General features: G+C 44.3%; 1 protein-coding gene across 1 annotated transcript in view; it reads right to left on the bottom strand.

Moving 5' to 3' along the window:
• RORB (RAR related orphan receptor B) overlaps nt 1-12,706 on the bottom strand; it is a 373,081-nt gene that overhangs the window by 126,215 nt on the left and 234,160 nt on the right. The window contains 1 exon segment of the mRNA XM_029615959.1: nt 7,391-7,476. Within this exon segment, the coding sequence (XP_029471819.1) occupies nt 7,391-7,476 (86 nt within the window).

Genomic DNA, 12,706 nt, shown 5'->3' with positions numbered 1-12,706 from the left:
GGCGTCTTGAAGGAGCAGCGCGATGTAATCTGCCTCATGGTTGGCGGTGGGGGAGACGTCGGAGGTAAGTGAAAACTTCGAAGGCCTTACCCCGATGGGCTCTCAGCGCCGACTGCGCAGGCCCTATCTCCCACCTCTATCCGAATCGTCCGTCCGTCCGTCAGGTCCGGGGAGCACAGGTAGAAGGGTGCCTGGTGGAGAGACTGGGATTTAAATCCCAGAGAGTCGCCGAACGATTCGCTTAGGGCACTGCCGATCTAAGAGGAGGAGGGACGGGCATCTTGAAGGAGCAGCGCGATGTAATCTACCTTGTGGTCGGCGATGGGGGAGACGTCGGAGGTAAGTGAAAACTTCAAAGGCCTTACCCCGATGGGCTCTCAGCGCTGACTGCGCAGGACCTATCTCCCGTTTCTATCCGAATCGTCCGTCCGTCCGTTGGGTCTGGGGAGCGCAGGTTGAAAACCAGCGAACTAGCTGCCGCTAGTAATCAGGCACACAGAGGTATGGTGGCTAAACGAAAAACAGTTGATTTGAAGCACTTTCACTTCAGCAAACTGCTGCCTGATATCGGTAGCGAACATGAGGCTGGGCCCGTGCAGGCCGCAGACGCTGAGAACGAGACGTCTCAGCAGGGACCCGATCCTGCCACTGGGGGAAGCCCGGAATGGGCAGAAGCTTCTGCACAACTTAAAAATGACATCCAAGGCTGGTTTGTAGAGTTCTGGGCAGGTTTGAAAACACACAAGCAGGAACTCCTGGCCTCGATGTCTGATATTCATGGTGATATAGCTAGCCTGGGCCATAGAGTGGATGAGCTGGAGGTGCGAGTGAATGCGAATGGGACTGCTTTAAATAAAGTGGCTACGCAGCAAGACTCAATGGATGGTGAGCTTATGACTATACAAGAAAAACTGGAGGATCTGGAAAACTGCTCCAGGCGGAGCAACATAAGGATTCGGGGGGTACCAGAGGCTCCAGAGTACAGTAATGCCATGGAAGTGGCTGGCTTAATATGCCAATTATTCTACAATCTAGCCAGGAGCACGGTGCTTCGGCTGAGGGCAATATACCAGAACCCATCAAGTTCGAAAGAGCTCATAGGGCCCTTGGCCCCAGAACGGACTCTAGGCCTCGAGACCTTGTCTTGTGCTGCCATAGTTTTCTTCAAAAATCTAGGATTATGGACGCCACCATTAAAAGGAATTCCTGGTTGTGGGAGGGCCATACCCTGTCTGTTTACCAGGATCTCGCACCATCTACACTACACAAATGCTTTGATTTGAAAGAAATCACAGCTTATTTATGTGCTGAAAACATCCGGTATCACTGGACTTTCCCATTTGGACTCCAGTTTGCGATTAATGGGGTGGCTTCTCGTGTCAAAACCCTGGCGGAAGCTGTTGAAGCCCTCAACAAGGCTGGCCATCAACCTAACATCGCGGCACCGAAGAAACCCTCCAGGAATACGCAGATGGATGACCACCCAAAATGGCGCAGGGTAGGATAAAGCGGGAGCCAGCTGCGCCGCCATTCTGAGGACTCTCGGCCGGCGCTATCTGATCAAAGCTGACTTCCTTCATTTTGGGACATTGTTGGTTCGGTTACTGAATGTACTAGCAGGCAATCTTGTTGGAGCTAGCTTATGCGTTCCTCCACTTATCTAAGCAGAAGATCTCTGGTGATGGTTTCATTGCTGGACGGACTGATGCCCACATCATCTGCATAGTGAGCTAGCTTCTTGTTGTATGTTCAATGGTCTAAAAGATGGGTTTTAACAATTTATTTGTTCACTGATTCAGGAGGGGGGTGGGAGGGGGTGAACCATGCCGGTAGAGGGTGACTCCCGAGTGAGAAGTTTCATCACCCACAGGTTATGGAGGGGTGATACCAGATTATGGGGTATTATTGGGTTAACCTTTCCAGAGAACGTAGGTTATTGCCACTGTACTCTTTGCTATAGTAGCTGTCATTTCGATATGAAAATCACAATATGTCCAGATTGACTACATTTACTCAGAGACCGAACCCAGGGGAGTGTATTATGTCACTTAATGTGAAGGGCCTTAATCATTACCGTAAAAGGTTCCTCCTTAATCAAGAGCTACAAACACATCATGTTTCTATCGCAATGATACAAGAGATACACTTACGGAAGCGCCACGAAAGGGTTCTTTCTTTTAAACAATACCCACATATATATCTCGCTGCTAGTACAAAGGACTCCAAATATGCAGGTGTGGGTATCCTGATTAATCAGGATTTCATACACGAGATCCTGGAGATTGTACGAGACCCACTGGGGCGGTATATCTTATTAAAAATTAGGGTGGGAAAACAGATAGTCACTTTGGTCAGCATTTATGCTCCTAATACTGGTCAAGATGGTTTTTTTAATATGCTAGATGAAGTGTTGCTCAAATATGCTGAAGGTGCAATCATTATGGCCAGGGACTTTAATGTGATTCACAGCCCCACTATGGATAATTCAGCTCAGACATCTACCATCCCCACGGTTGTCCGGCAGCAATTATCGACCTTGATTTTGCACTGGCAATTAGGGGATGTTTGGCGGCAGAGAAATATGCATTCTCGAAGTTATACTTACTTTTCTCATGCCCATCAATCCTATTCTCGATTGGATTACTTTCTGGTTGACAGGCAAATGCAAAATTGGGTAACTGATGCTGGAATTGAACCCATTGTGTGGTCTGATCACTCTCCGGTCTGGATACAGGTGAATGTTAACAATCAGGATAGGGGCCAAACGTTCTGGTGGTTGAATGAAGGGGTTCTTAAAGACATCTCATTTGTTCAGCCCTGGGTACTAAATTGTCAGAGTACTTCCACAACCTTCTCAATGATTCCACTCCTAGGCCAACTATCTGGGAATGCTCCAAGGCAGTCGCCCGGGGTATACTTATTTCACATGCCTCTTTTCGCAAACGCGAGAGAGAAAAATGGTGAAAATCACTTATGAGGAAACTTGCCCAGTTGACCCAGCAGCATGTGAAATCACAGGGCCCTATCTTACTTCAGAAAATAAATAGGATCAGGGATGCCCTTAAGAAGCTAGATGCGGAGACACTAGCTTTTCAAATGGATATAACCTAACAACAATACTTTGAGGGGGGAAACAAGGCGGGTCGTTTGTTAGCTAGATGTTTAAAAGAGGTTCTCGCACAAAATAATATCACTAAAATAAAGGATAGTGGGGGAAATCTTGTTACTTCCTCAGAGGGGATCGGGAAATGTTTCACTGACTTTAATGGTTGGTTATATAGTAGAGATACCACCATTGTTAGTACTGACATAGAACGCTACTTAAAGGATTTGCCACTGCACAAGATTACGTATGATCAGTAGCAGTATTTAGATGCCCCTATTCTACTCGATGAGGTGCAAAGGGCGATTAAAGCTCTAAAACCAGGAAAATCCCGAGATTTAGACGGCCTCACCGGAAGTTACTACAAAAAACTTTCTCATATTGTGGCAGAACCTTTAAATGAGATGCTGAACTCCTTATGGGGCACAGACTCTTTAGCAACTCACGCGAATGTAGCGGGAATTACCGTTCTTGCTAAACCAGGCCGAGACCCAATCCATTGTGGGTCATATCAACCGATATTGCTCATCAATTTGGACCTCGAGATTCTGGCCCGGATCTTGGCAGAACGCTTAAAGAGTATTATTCCCTCCTTTGTGCACAATGATCAAGTGGGATTTATCCCTTCCCGTATGGCCAGCGATAATATTAGGAAAGTAGAAGACCTGATAGATTGGGTCCACCATCATAAGACTCCAGCTGCACTCTTAGCCATAGATGCTGAAAAGGCCTTCGACCTTGTACACTGGCCTTTCTTGTTCCAAGTCCTTGATAAAATGAATTTTGGTGAATCCTTCCAAATTTGGATCAAAAAGCTGTATGAGCTACCTCAAGCTAGAGTGAAAGTCAATGGAGGTTATGGCCCACTACTTGATATCCAAAGGGGAACACGACAGGGCTGCCCTCTGTCACACATGCTTTTTGCCCTATTTTTAGAACCTTTGCCTTGACAATATGGCGGGCGGAGAATATCACTGGGATCCAGCTTGATCATTTGCACTTTAAATTGTCCTTATTTGCGGATGACATCCTTTTCACATGAACTAACCCTGAGGTATCCCTACAAGGGGTTACGGATGCCTTGGAGCAATTCCATAGGGTGTCTGGTTTCACAGTGAACTTGGAAAAGTCGGAGCTCTTGAACCTTAACTTGCTCAATCAGGTGGTCCTGAACATCACTAAGACATTTCCGTTTCATTGGGCACGTACTTCTATCAAATATTTGGAGGTGCAAATTGGCTCGCATAACTCTCAATTATTCTCACTCAATTATAATCCACTATGGAAAAAATAGATAAAGATCTGCTGAAATGGTATAGGGAATATTACTCCTGGCTGGGGAGGCTGGCAATTATTAAAATGGTCATCCTACCCAGCTTATTATATTTCTTTTCTACTATTTCCATTTTCATTCCAACCGCCCTTCTAAAGCAATGGCAAACTAAGATTTATGGTTTCATTTGGCGGAAGCGGCCACCTAGGGTAGCTAGGACGACCTTATTTCTACCTAAACAGGCAGGGGGTTTAGGAGCGCCAAATATAATCTGGTACTATGTTGCCACCCGATTGCGGTATCTGGTGGACTTATACAATAGGATTGATCCTAAACAATGGGTTCAATTGGAGCAAGCCCAGATCAGGGCTATGCCTATACAGACCTTACCGTAGCAACTCAAATCTACATGGAGACCATTGACCTATGTGCCACCCGCCTTGGGTACCACTCTCCGTATCTGGAAGAAATGGAAAGCTAAGCTTGTGGGACCCTCTAATTATCACCAGCTATCCCATTTGTTTCACAGCACTCTTTTCAGAGAAGGCTTGGAGAATCCCCACTTTAGGGCTTGGGAAAGGACAGGGATTGCATCTTTTGGACACATCCTTATGGGTACCAGCATATGACCTTATGATGCTTTGCCCATTCCGGACTTGCCTGGACTTCAACAGGTGCTTGAATTTGCTCAGGTACGACACTTCTTATTGACGATGACACATGCTAATAAGGTACACCCGACCAAAAGCCTTTTTGAAACCTAGTATGAGCACTCAGGCTGAATGAAGGCCTAGGTGCAAGTAAACCTCTCTTCCTTTCCCAAGTGAGTCTGGCAGCACAGCTCCTGGCCACTGGCATCCTCAAGAGCAGGTGTGTCAGGACACACTAGTGTGTCGCGAGGTCCTGGGAGGTGTGTCGCAGGGCCAGTAGGAGGCTGCTGTCTCCTTATCAGCCCGGGTGGGAGTAGGTTGACTTCTCTTACATTGGGCCTGAGGGGAAGGCTACTCTCACATCTTTCTCTTCTTTCTGGCCCAGTGGGAGGCTGTTTCCTCCTTCACCCAGAATAGAGTGAGACATTGCCAGCTCCTGCTGTTCTGGGTGTGATGGGACACAAACTTTATCTCCCCCTGCTGAGTCTGGGAGTGATGCTGCTGCTGCTGATCTCTTCACCCTGTGGAGGGTGGGGGAAAGGAGGTTGGGGATGCTGGGAAGATCAAGGAGGAACAGAGAGAGGGTGGGGGAAACAGCTTCAGGGTAGCTGGGCAGGCAGGGAGATGAGATGAAGAGGGTAGGGAGAGTCAAGCAGGGGAGAGAAGGAGCACAGGAAAGAGGATGTGGGGGGGTGGTAAAGAATGCTGGGCAGGAATATGGGTGTGAGCGGATGATTGAAAGGGAGTAATTGGGAAAAGTGAAGGATGATGGAGGCATGGAAGAGGAGTGACGGGGTGCAAGAGCCATAATATGTTAGTTTTGGGAATTTCTTCTATTGTTGTACTTTGCTAAGCGTAGGAGGATATGCATTTCTGCTTCTCGCTCTCCAGTTTTGCACTGCATGCAGAGTGGCTTTTTGATGTTTTCATACCAGTTTTTGTCTCCATATGTGTAACCTGTGGTCTTTTATTCTGTATTTGGTGAAGGTCGGATCTGTATGTGTGGCTGCGTGAGGTATTTTATTAGTAGGTAGGGATTTGTATCAATCTTCTTTGTTGCATTTCTCATTCTCGGTAGGACATGCATTGTTGCTGCACTGCTGCCTTTTCAAAGGAAGGGCTATTGCTGTTTGAGTTCTTGGAATTAGTGTTGCAATGGAATAGAAAGTTTGCTATGCATGTGCTGAGTGGGGTTTTTTTGTATGTTACAATGTGCCTGGTAGTAAGGGAGTTTGTGTTTCTGTTACTGAGATAGCACCAGAATCAGAATAACTTTTTTATATAGTGAGTTGTATTTGAAATATCCTAATTCTGCTCTGCATCCATTGTTTGGTCATGGGGGGAGGGGGGCGGGTTCCTGTGGATGCAGGGTATGTGTTTACATTTAGTCCTGTGATGGTCAAGTGTTCAGTGTGTCACACCTGCAAGCATTATTTGCCAGGTATGTCCCAATAGGAAAAAGGTTGACAACAACTGCTCAAGAGGACTATCACAGAGAAGTAGGTGCTGGCTCTAATGGAGATGATACATATAGCACGAGCACTGGCAGTGTTTGCAGGTGATGCTGCAGTAATCTGACAGCCAGCTGATGGTCTTCTACGCCACCTCCTTTTCCTTTTGCTCTCATTTGTGTGTTGTATGCAGTTTTCACATATGTTGAAACGCAGCCACAAAACCTTTTATTTCAATTTGCAACTCTAACTTCATACATTGTTTTTTAGCTGAGCAGTGTGGGAAATGGAACAGGCTGAGCTGGTCTGGTACAATGTAGGCTAATCTAGTGAGCTGAATGTGTATATACTTCTACTCTCCTTTTTCAAGCAAGACCGTTCCGGGCTTCTTCTCTCCACAGTGCACATAGGTTTCCCTATTCTAATTTCTAACTCATCTAAACCCTCATGTTCAAAAGTGAAAAGTCTTCAAAAGAAATCTGAAATTCAGTAAACTCTTTACTATCACTTTATCTTCCATCACCTCGGGCACCCATTTGGACGGTAAGCTCTTTTGAGTAGGGACTTATCATACCTGAATACTTATCAACATTATACAGAGCTGTGTATGTCCAGTACTGCTATAAAAATAAGTATTATTATTATTGTAAGAATTACGGCAATCCATAAAAGTGGCCAAAACTGGGGCTAAATATACAGGTTTTAATGTTGACAAAAAATGTTTTCTTGTTTACATGCACAATTTTATATTAAAACATGATGATATTTTTCACAATGATGTGAATAATTTTGATTTGTGGCAAAATGTTTTGTTAAGCAAGAAATTGAGTTTTCACACTTCATTGGTCATATTGCTAGGATTATGCATAACTATACACAGATGTGCTGCCAGCTGTATACTTAAGTTTCATACCTTGCAGCCTTCACATGTGATAACTCCGTAGTGGATTCCAGAGGACTTATCGCCACAAATTTTGCATGGTATCACTTCAATTTGTGCTGAAAGAGAGAGAAAATGTCAGATAATCTCACACTGTAGCTGCTCTTCCTTTAGCAACAAATAATAAATCAAATATCTTGTTAAGATACAGAAGATATTTATGCTTTAAGGAATTAAGCTTGTCCTTTACTGTAAGCATGCAAAAATCATTGGCTATGGTGCAAAAGGCTTAGGATGGGATTACATTTCCACCAGACTAATTTGCCTTCTTTCTCACTCTCTAACTTTCACTGCTAAAATCGAGAACAATATGGAGGACAAACAGAAATGCCTTCCCTATGCACACAGCCTGGTAACTCATCTCTGGATGTCACTGTCGTTTTTGTAGACTGATTAGGGCTGGTTCTGAAAGAAATCAGACAGGAGATGGGAAAAGCCAGAGAATCCTCCCTAGCCATTTTTGCAATGGAATTGCACAGCAGAATTTTCCTGGCTGAAATAGCCAACACACTAGATTTCGCAATGCATGACTGCTTCTCTGAACTATTTCAGCATTCATTTAAGAAAATGGGATTGCGAGATTCTCAGGTCCTATCTAAGTTGGTTACTGATGCTTTACTTGAATACAGAACATTCAATTGGTAAAAGCTGTACCAAACATTATACTTATTTAAAATGCCAACCTTCCTGTGCTTCTTCTCCTCTTAGCAGTCAGAACAACTGCAGGGAGGGCAGCGGCAGCACAGAGATCAGGGATATGCACTCATTTCAAACAAATGGATAAAACATAATAAATGAGTCTATTTTTATTTCATTTGTGGACCCCCAAAACAAACTGAGGAGTCTCACAAATGAAACAAAGAAAAAGTATCATTCGTTTATGTTTCCCATTCAAGTCTATGGCCCACTAAAGTATATGACTTTGTACTTCTGAGCAAAAACACTGGTAACAATAGCAACCAACTCTTGCCCATGTGACCTCATAACCTTGTCAAAGCTGAGGCAGGACAAGTTGGCAAGGAAACCATAGAGAGGACAAATCATGGTACAGCATCTTTTAAAATAGTCTGTAGCTACTATCTAGATCAAGTGACGTTGATCCACTCCACTGTAAAGCCTGGACATATTCAAGAAGCAATCTGTATTTCCTCTCTAGATCTTGGCAGAAAAAGATGTGTTTGTAGAAGCTCTCACAGTTTTAAAATAAAGCTTAAAAACTTTTGGATTGGCATTGGCAAAGGGCTGCTTCTGATCTTCACCGTGTTGCAATGGTCTCACTCACTGTGATAGAAAGACAAACAGTAGAACTGCTGCTGATTTTGATTGTAGCAGTGCTTAAGTGCTAATCATTTTTTTGTCTCTGTCTGGACACCAGTGAGGTGAGAAGAGCACGCTGACAGATTGAAGAGAAGAAACATTTTACCAGGCTGCCAGCCTTTTTGCTTCTGTTTGTTTACCATATTTTTTCTGTGTGGATTGAAAAAGGGATCACTATCAGTCAGCACTTAATGTACACAGCACATACACATACACTGTAGATGTGTGTGTGTGTGTGAGACAGACAGTTTTACACATATACACACACATACAAACATTGTACTGAGAGTGGAGGTACAGTTACAGTATCAAATAAAAATTCCTTTGCATTATCCACACCCCCAGTAGGTAGTGCACTTCAACAAATTCCATCATAATAGGAAAAGGGGGAGGAGGGAATGTTGGCAGGCTTAGTGAGGGTAGAGGAAATGGTGCAGAGGCATCCTGATCTAGTAGCAGTGATTTAAAAAAAAAAAAAAAAAAAAAAAAAAAGGCAGTCCTTCCCCAAAATTAAAAAGGGACTTTATTAGCTCCAGAATGGCAGGCGAGGATGGTAGCTCAAGGCAGAAAAAATTGACATTTGGAGAGCATGTGCCAGTGCCACATATTCCTCTCTCTCTAGTTTTGGAACAGAAGGAAAAGGTGTGAGAATCATCCACTATCTTAGAAGCATTCTCCTTTATGGTTCCTGCTACTAAGATAGTGAAGGCACTATTTTTATTAACTGATTCAGAGGAAGAATCTTGTGTGGGATTCTCTACTGAAAAACTAGTAGCTGAGGAGAATTTAGGAAGTCTAGTCAGTAGCTTCTTAGCCTCTATTGAGGTGATGGGGGACAGAGATGATACTGATAATGTTAAGATCAACCCAGGAAGAGCAGGCAGTGTAGGTAGACAGCATGAGTGATGCTCCTGGCATTTTTCCTCAGGGTTCAGCCTCAGTCTCAACTCCAGTGCAAGCAACAGCCCTCAAGGATATTGCAAACAACATCCCTGACCTGGATGCATTTTAAAGTGAGGGAGGACCCATGTTTTGCTCAGTGTATTCACTGCAGCAAGGATATCAGTCATGGGAAGCAAGTCGGCATTTGACAAATGCTAGTATGCAGAATCACCTGCAGAAACAGCATCCACTAGCACTGGCAGTAGCTGCCTGGGGATTCCTTCTGCAATTTAAAATAAAATCCAGAGGAAAGGGTTTAAAAAGGGGAAGACCTTTCCCCAAGTTGATAGCAAGGCCCCTTCCACCAGTCAGGTGGCAGGCCAGCCGTCCTAATCATGCACCCATAGTAGCAACCCCCCATACAGGAAATGTAGTGGTGTTTCAAAGCACTGTCCTCGAGCAAGAGAAAGGCAGCATCTAAAATAATAATGAGTATCAGGGAAATGATTGCCATTGATGACCAGTCCCTGCAGGTAGTGCAGAATGTGGGCTTTAGCATCTGCTGCATATGTTAGCCCCAAATTACAAAGTGCCCTCTAGGTCTATATTTAGTAGGAAGGACATCCCCACCCTTTACAACCAGTATCCTAGTTACTTCCAGGCACTGTCTGGTTAAGACAGAGGTGAGTATCATGTATTTCACCAGTAATATCTTACCTCTCCCTGACGGCACATTGGTGATACTTGGCTGAGGCAGGGGTAGGCAACATCCCTAGTGGGGACAAAGCTTCATAGTGCAGGTGGGATTTGCTGCACACCTAGTTGATGGATAGCCATCTTATGCAATATTCTATCAGCTATAAGATAGATGCTGAAGGGTTGGCAGCTAGACTGGGTAAGCAGAAGTCTTCAGGCAGGTTTTTTTGTGACAGATGGTGGTGCAAAAATGGTATAGATGGGGGATTCAGGATATATGTTGCTTTGCATACTTGCTGCACCTGGCTGTGAAGTATATCCTGGGGCTGGGGCCCAAGGACTACAGGAATATATTCCTGAAGGACATGATAGAGACTTCTAGGAAAACAGAGGGGCATTTCCATGAAGGCATGAAGGGAAGCCAGATTCTCCATGAGAAGCAGGAAGAATTCAGGATGCCTGACAAGTGTCTGATTCAAGATGTTGGCATCCACAGAAATTCCACCTATATGATGCTCCAGAGGTTAGTGGAACAGTAGACACTCCTTCATGATCTTTCTCTGAAAACAGAGATCGGTGTTGCTCACCCACTGGATCAGCATGATTTAGTGGTGAAGCAGCTGGTACAAATCCTGAAGTCCTTCAAGGATGCCACGGATGATCTGAGTTCCAGAAACACCATCCTAGGTGAGTTCATCTCTATAGTAAATATTCTGGAGGAAAAGTTATAGGGCTTCCATGAGCAAGAGGGAATGGAAGCAGAGGTTTTGAAGTTTCTGGACTCCTTGCAGCAGCAGGTGCAAGACAGACTGAAACCTCTCACAGAAAACAATACATACATGCTTGTAGCACTTTGTGATCCACAGGTGAAAGAGAGTCTTGCTCTCCAGTCCCAGTGTCTCACATTCGTGAAGGAGATGCTTGTAGCTAGAATGTGTGAGCAGGAGCAGCAGATTCAAAGGCACAGTGGGGATATAGCACTTGAAAGCCTGGCCACCTCAGAGAGTAGTGCAAACATGAGCAGCACCCTGTCAGCTACAACATTCTCCCTTATCTCAATACACCAAAGCCACATCGTCCACAAGGAAGCATCTTTTCTGCCACATGCCATAGCTATAGCAGCTGCCAAGAGAGACCCCTGGTCCATCCCAGCAAAGGAGACCACAACAGAAATCTGTGTGCTATGCCATCTCACAGAGTCCATCAATGACATGGTAGATGCCATGGCATATTGGTCACAGAAGTCTGATGTCTGGCCAGACCTAGTCAAGGTGGCTCAGTAATATCTTTCCTACCCACCAACCAGTGTGCCCAATAAATGTGTCTTCTCAATGTCAGAGGACATTATGAGCCCTCATTGTACAAGCTGATGCCAGAGTTAATGGAAAAGCTGGTCTTTTTTAAAATTAATCTCTAGAGGTCATCTCTCTAAGCACATTATTTAAATAAAAAGACAAATAAGGGTTATCCTATATTGCAGAATCATCCCTCCAATGGTAGAGGATAACCAGTAGGGGTGAAGTACTATTAAAAATATAAATACAGACTCCAAACTATGACCAGGGCTATGTAAGAATTTAGCTCACCTGGGATATTTCATTGAAATATATTCATAGAGAGCAGCCCTGATACCTATGTATGGACAGACTGACATTACCAAGGTCTAGACTGGCTGGAGGCTGACATAGTGTGGCTGTGACGGGGTATACAATGGTTATTTATTTATTTATTTATTTTAAGTTTTTTTATACCGATTTTCCTGCATAAAATGCATATCAAACCGGTTTACAATGAAACAGAATGAGCAGGAAGTAAAATTCCTTAGTCTAATACATTTAAACATCAATAATGAAATAATTTTAAACAAAGCAAAAAGCTAAATAACATTAATAAAAGTTAAATTATTAACATAAACATAATTATATTAGAAGGAGCACAAAGGTTAGCATGAAGGGGAGCACACCCGGCACGCGACGCCTGGTGTAATTGTGCCGTTAATCGGGTCGCCGCTGGCTGGTCGTCATGACGTGGGGGGGGGGGGGGGGGGGCAAGTCTTCACATCGCTGATTTTCTCTTTTAACATCTCAGTTGTTGGCAGTGCCCTTCCCATCTGATGCTGATGAGGCTTGGGGTGGGATGTCCAGAGAGTGGGTCTTCCAGTACAGCCCATCCTGCAAGCTACTGAAGAGGAGAGGAGACCTCAGTGACTGCCAGAGCTCATCTCGTCAAATGCCCAAGAATGTATGGGATTATGATAGTTGACAGAACTCATCCTACTAGCCATCAAATTATGGCTGTGCTGACCAACACTGTATTTTCAAAACTTGTGGGCTGAAACTTATTATCTAATGCATCATGATCACACTGCTGACCCATGAGTTTTGAAAATGTTTG

This window comes from Rhinatrema bivittatum, chromosome 1 (genome assembly GCF_901001135.1).
Source record: "Rhinatrema bivittatum chromosome 1, aRhiBiv1.1, whole genome shotgun sequence".
Lineage (NCBI taxonomy): Eukaryota > Metazoa > Chordata > Amphibia > Gymnophiona > Rhinatrematidae > Rhinatrema > Rhinatrema bivittatum.
Note: the sequence above shows the minus strand (reverse complement) of the source record. Positions and strands in the feature narration are given on the sequence as shown.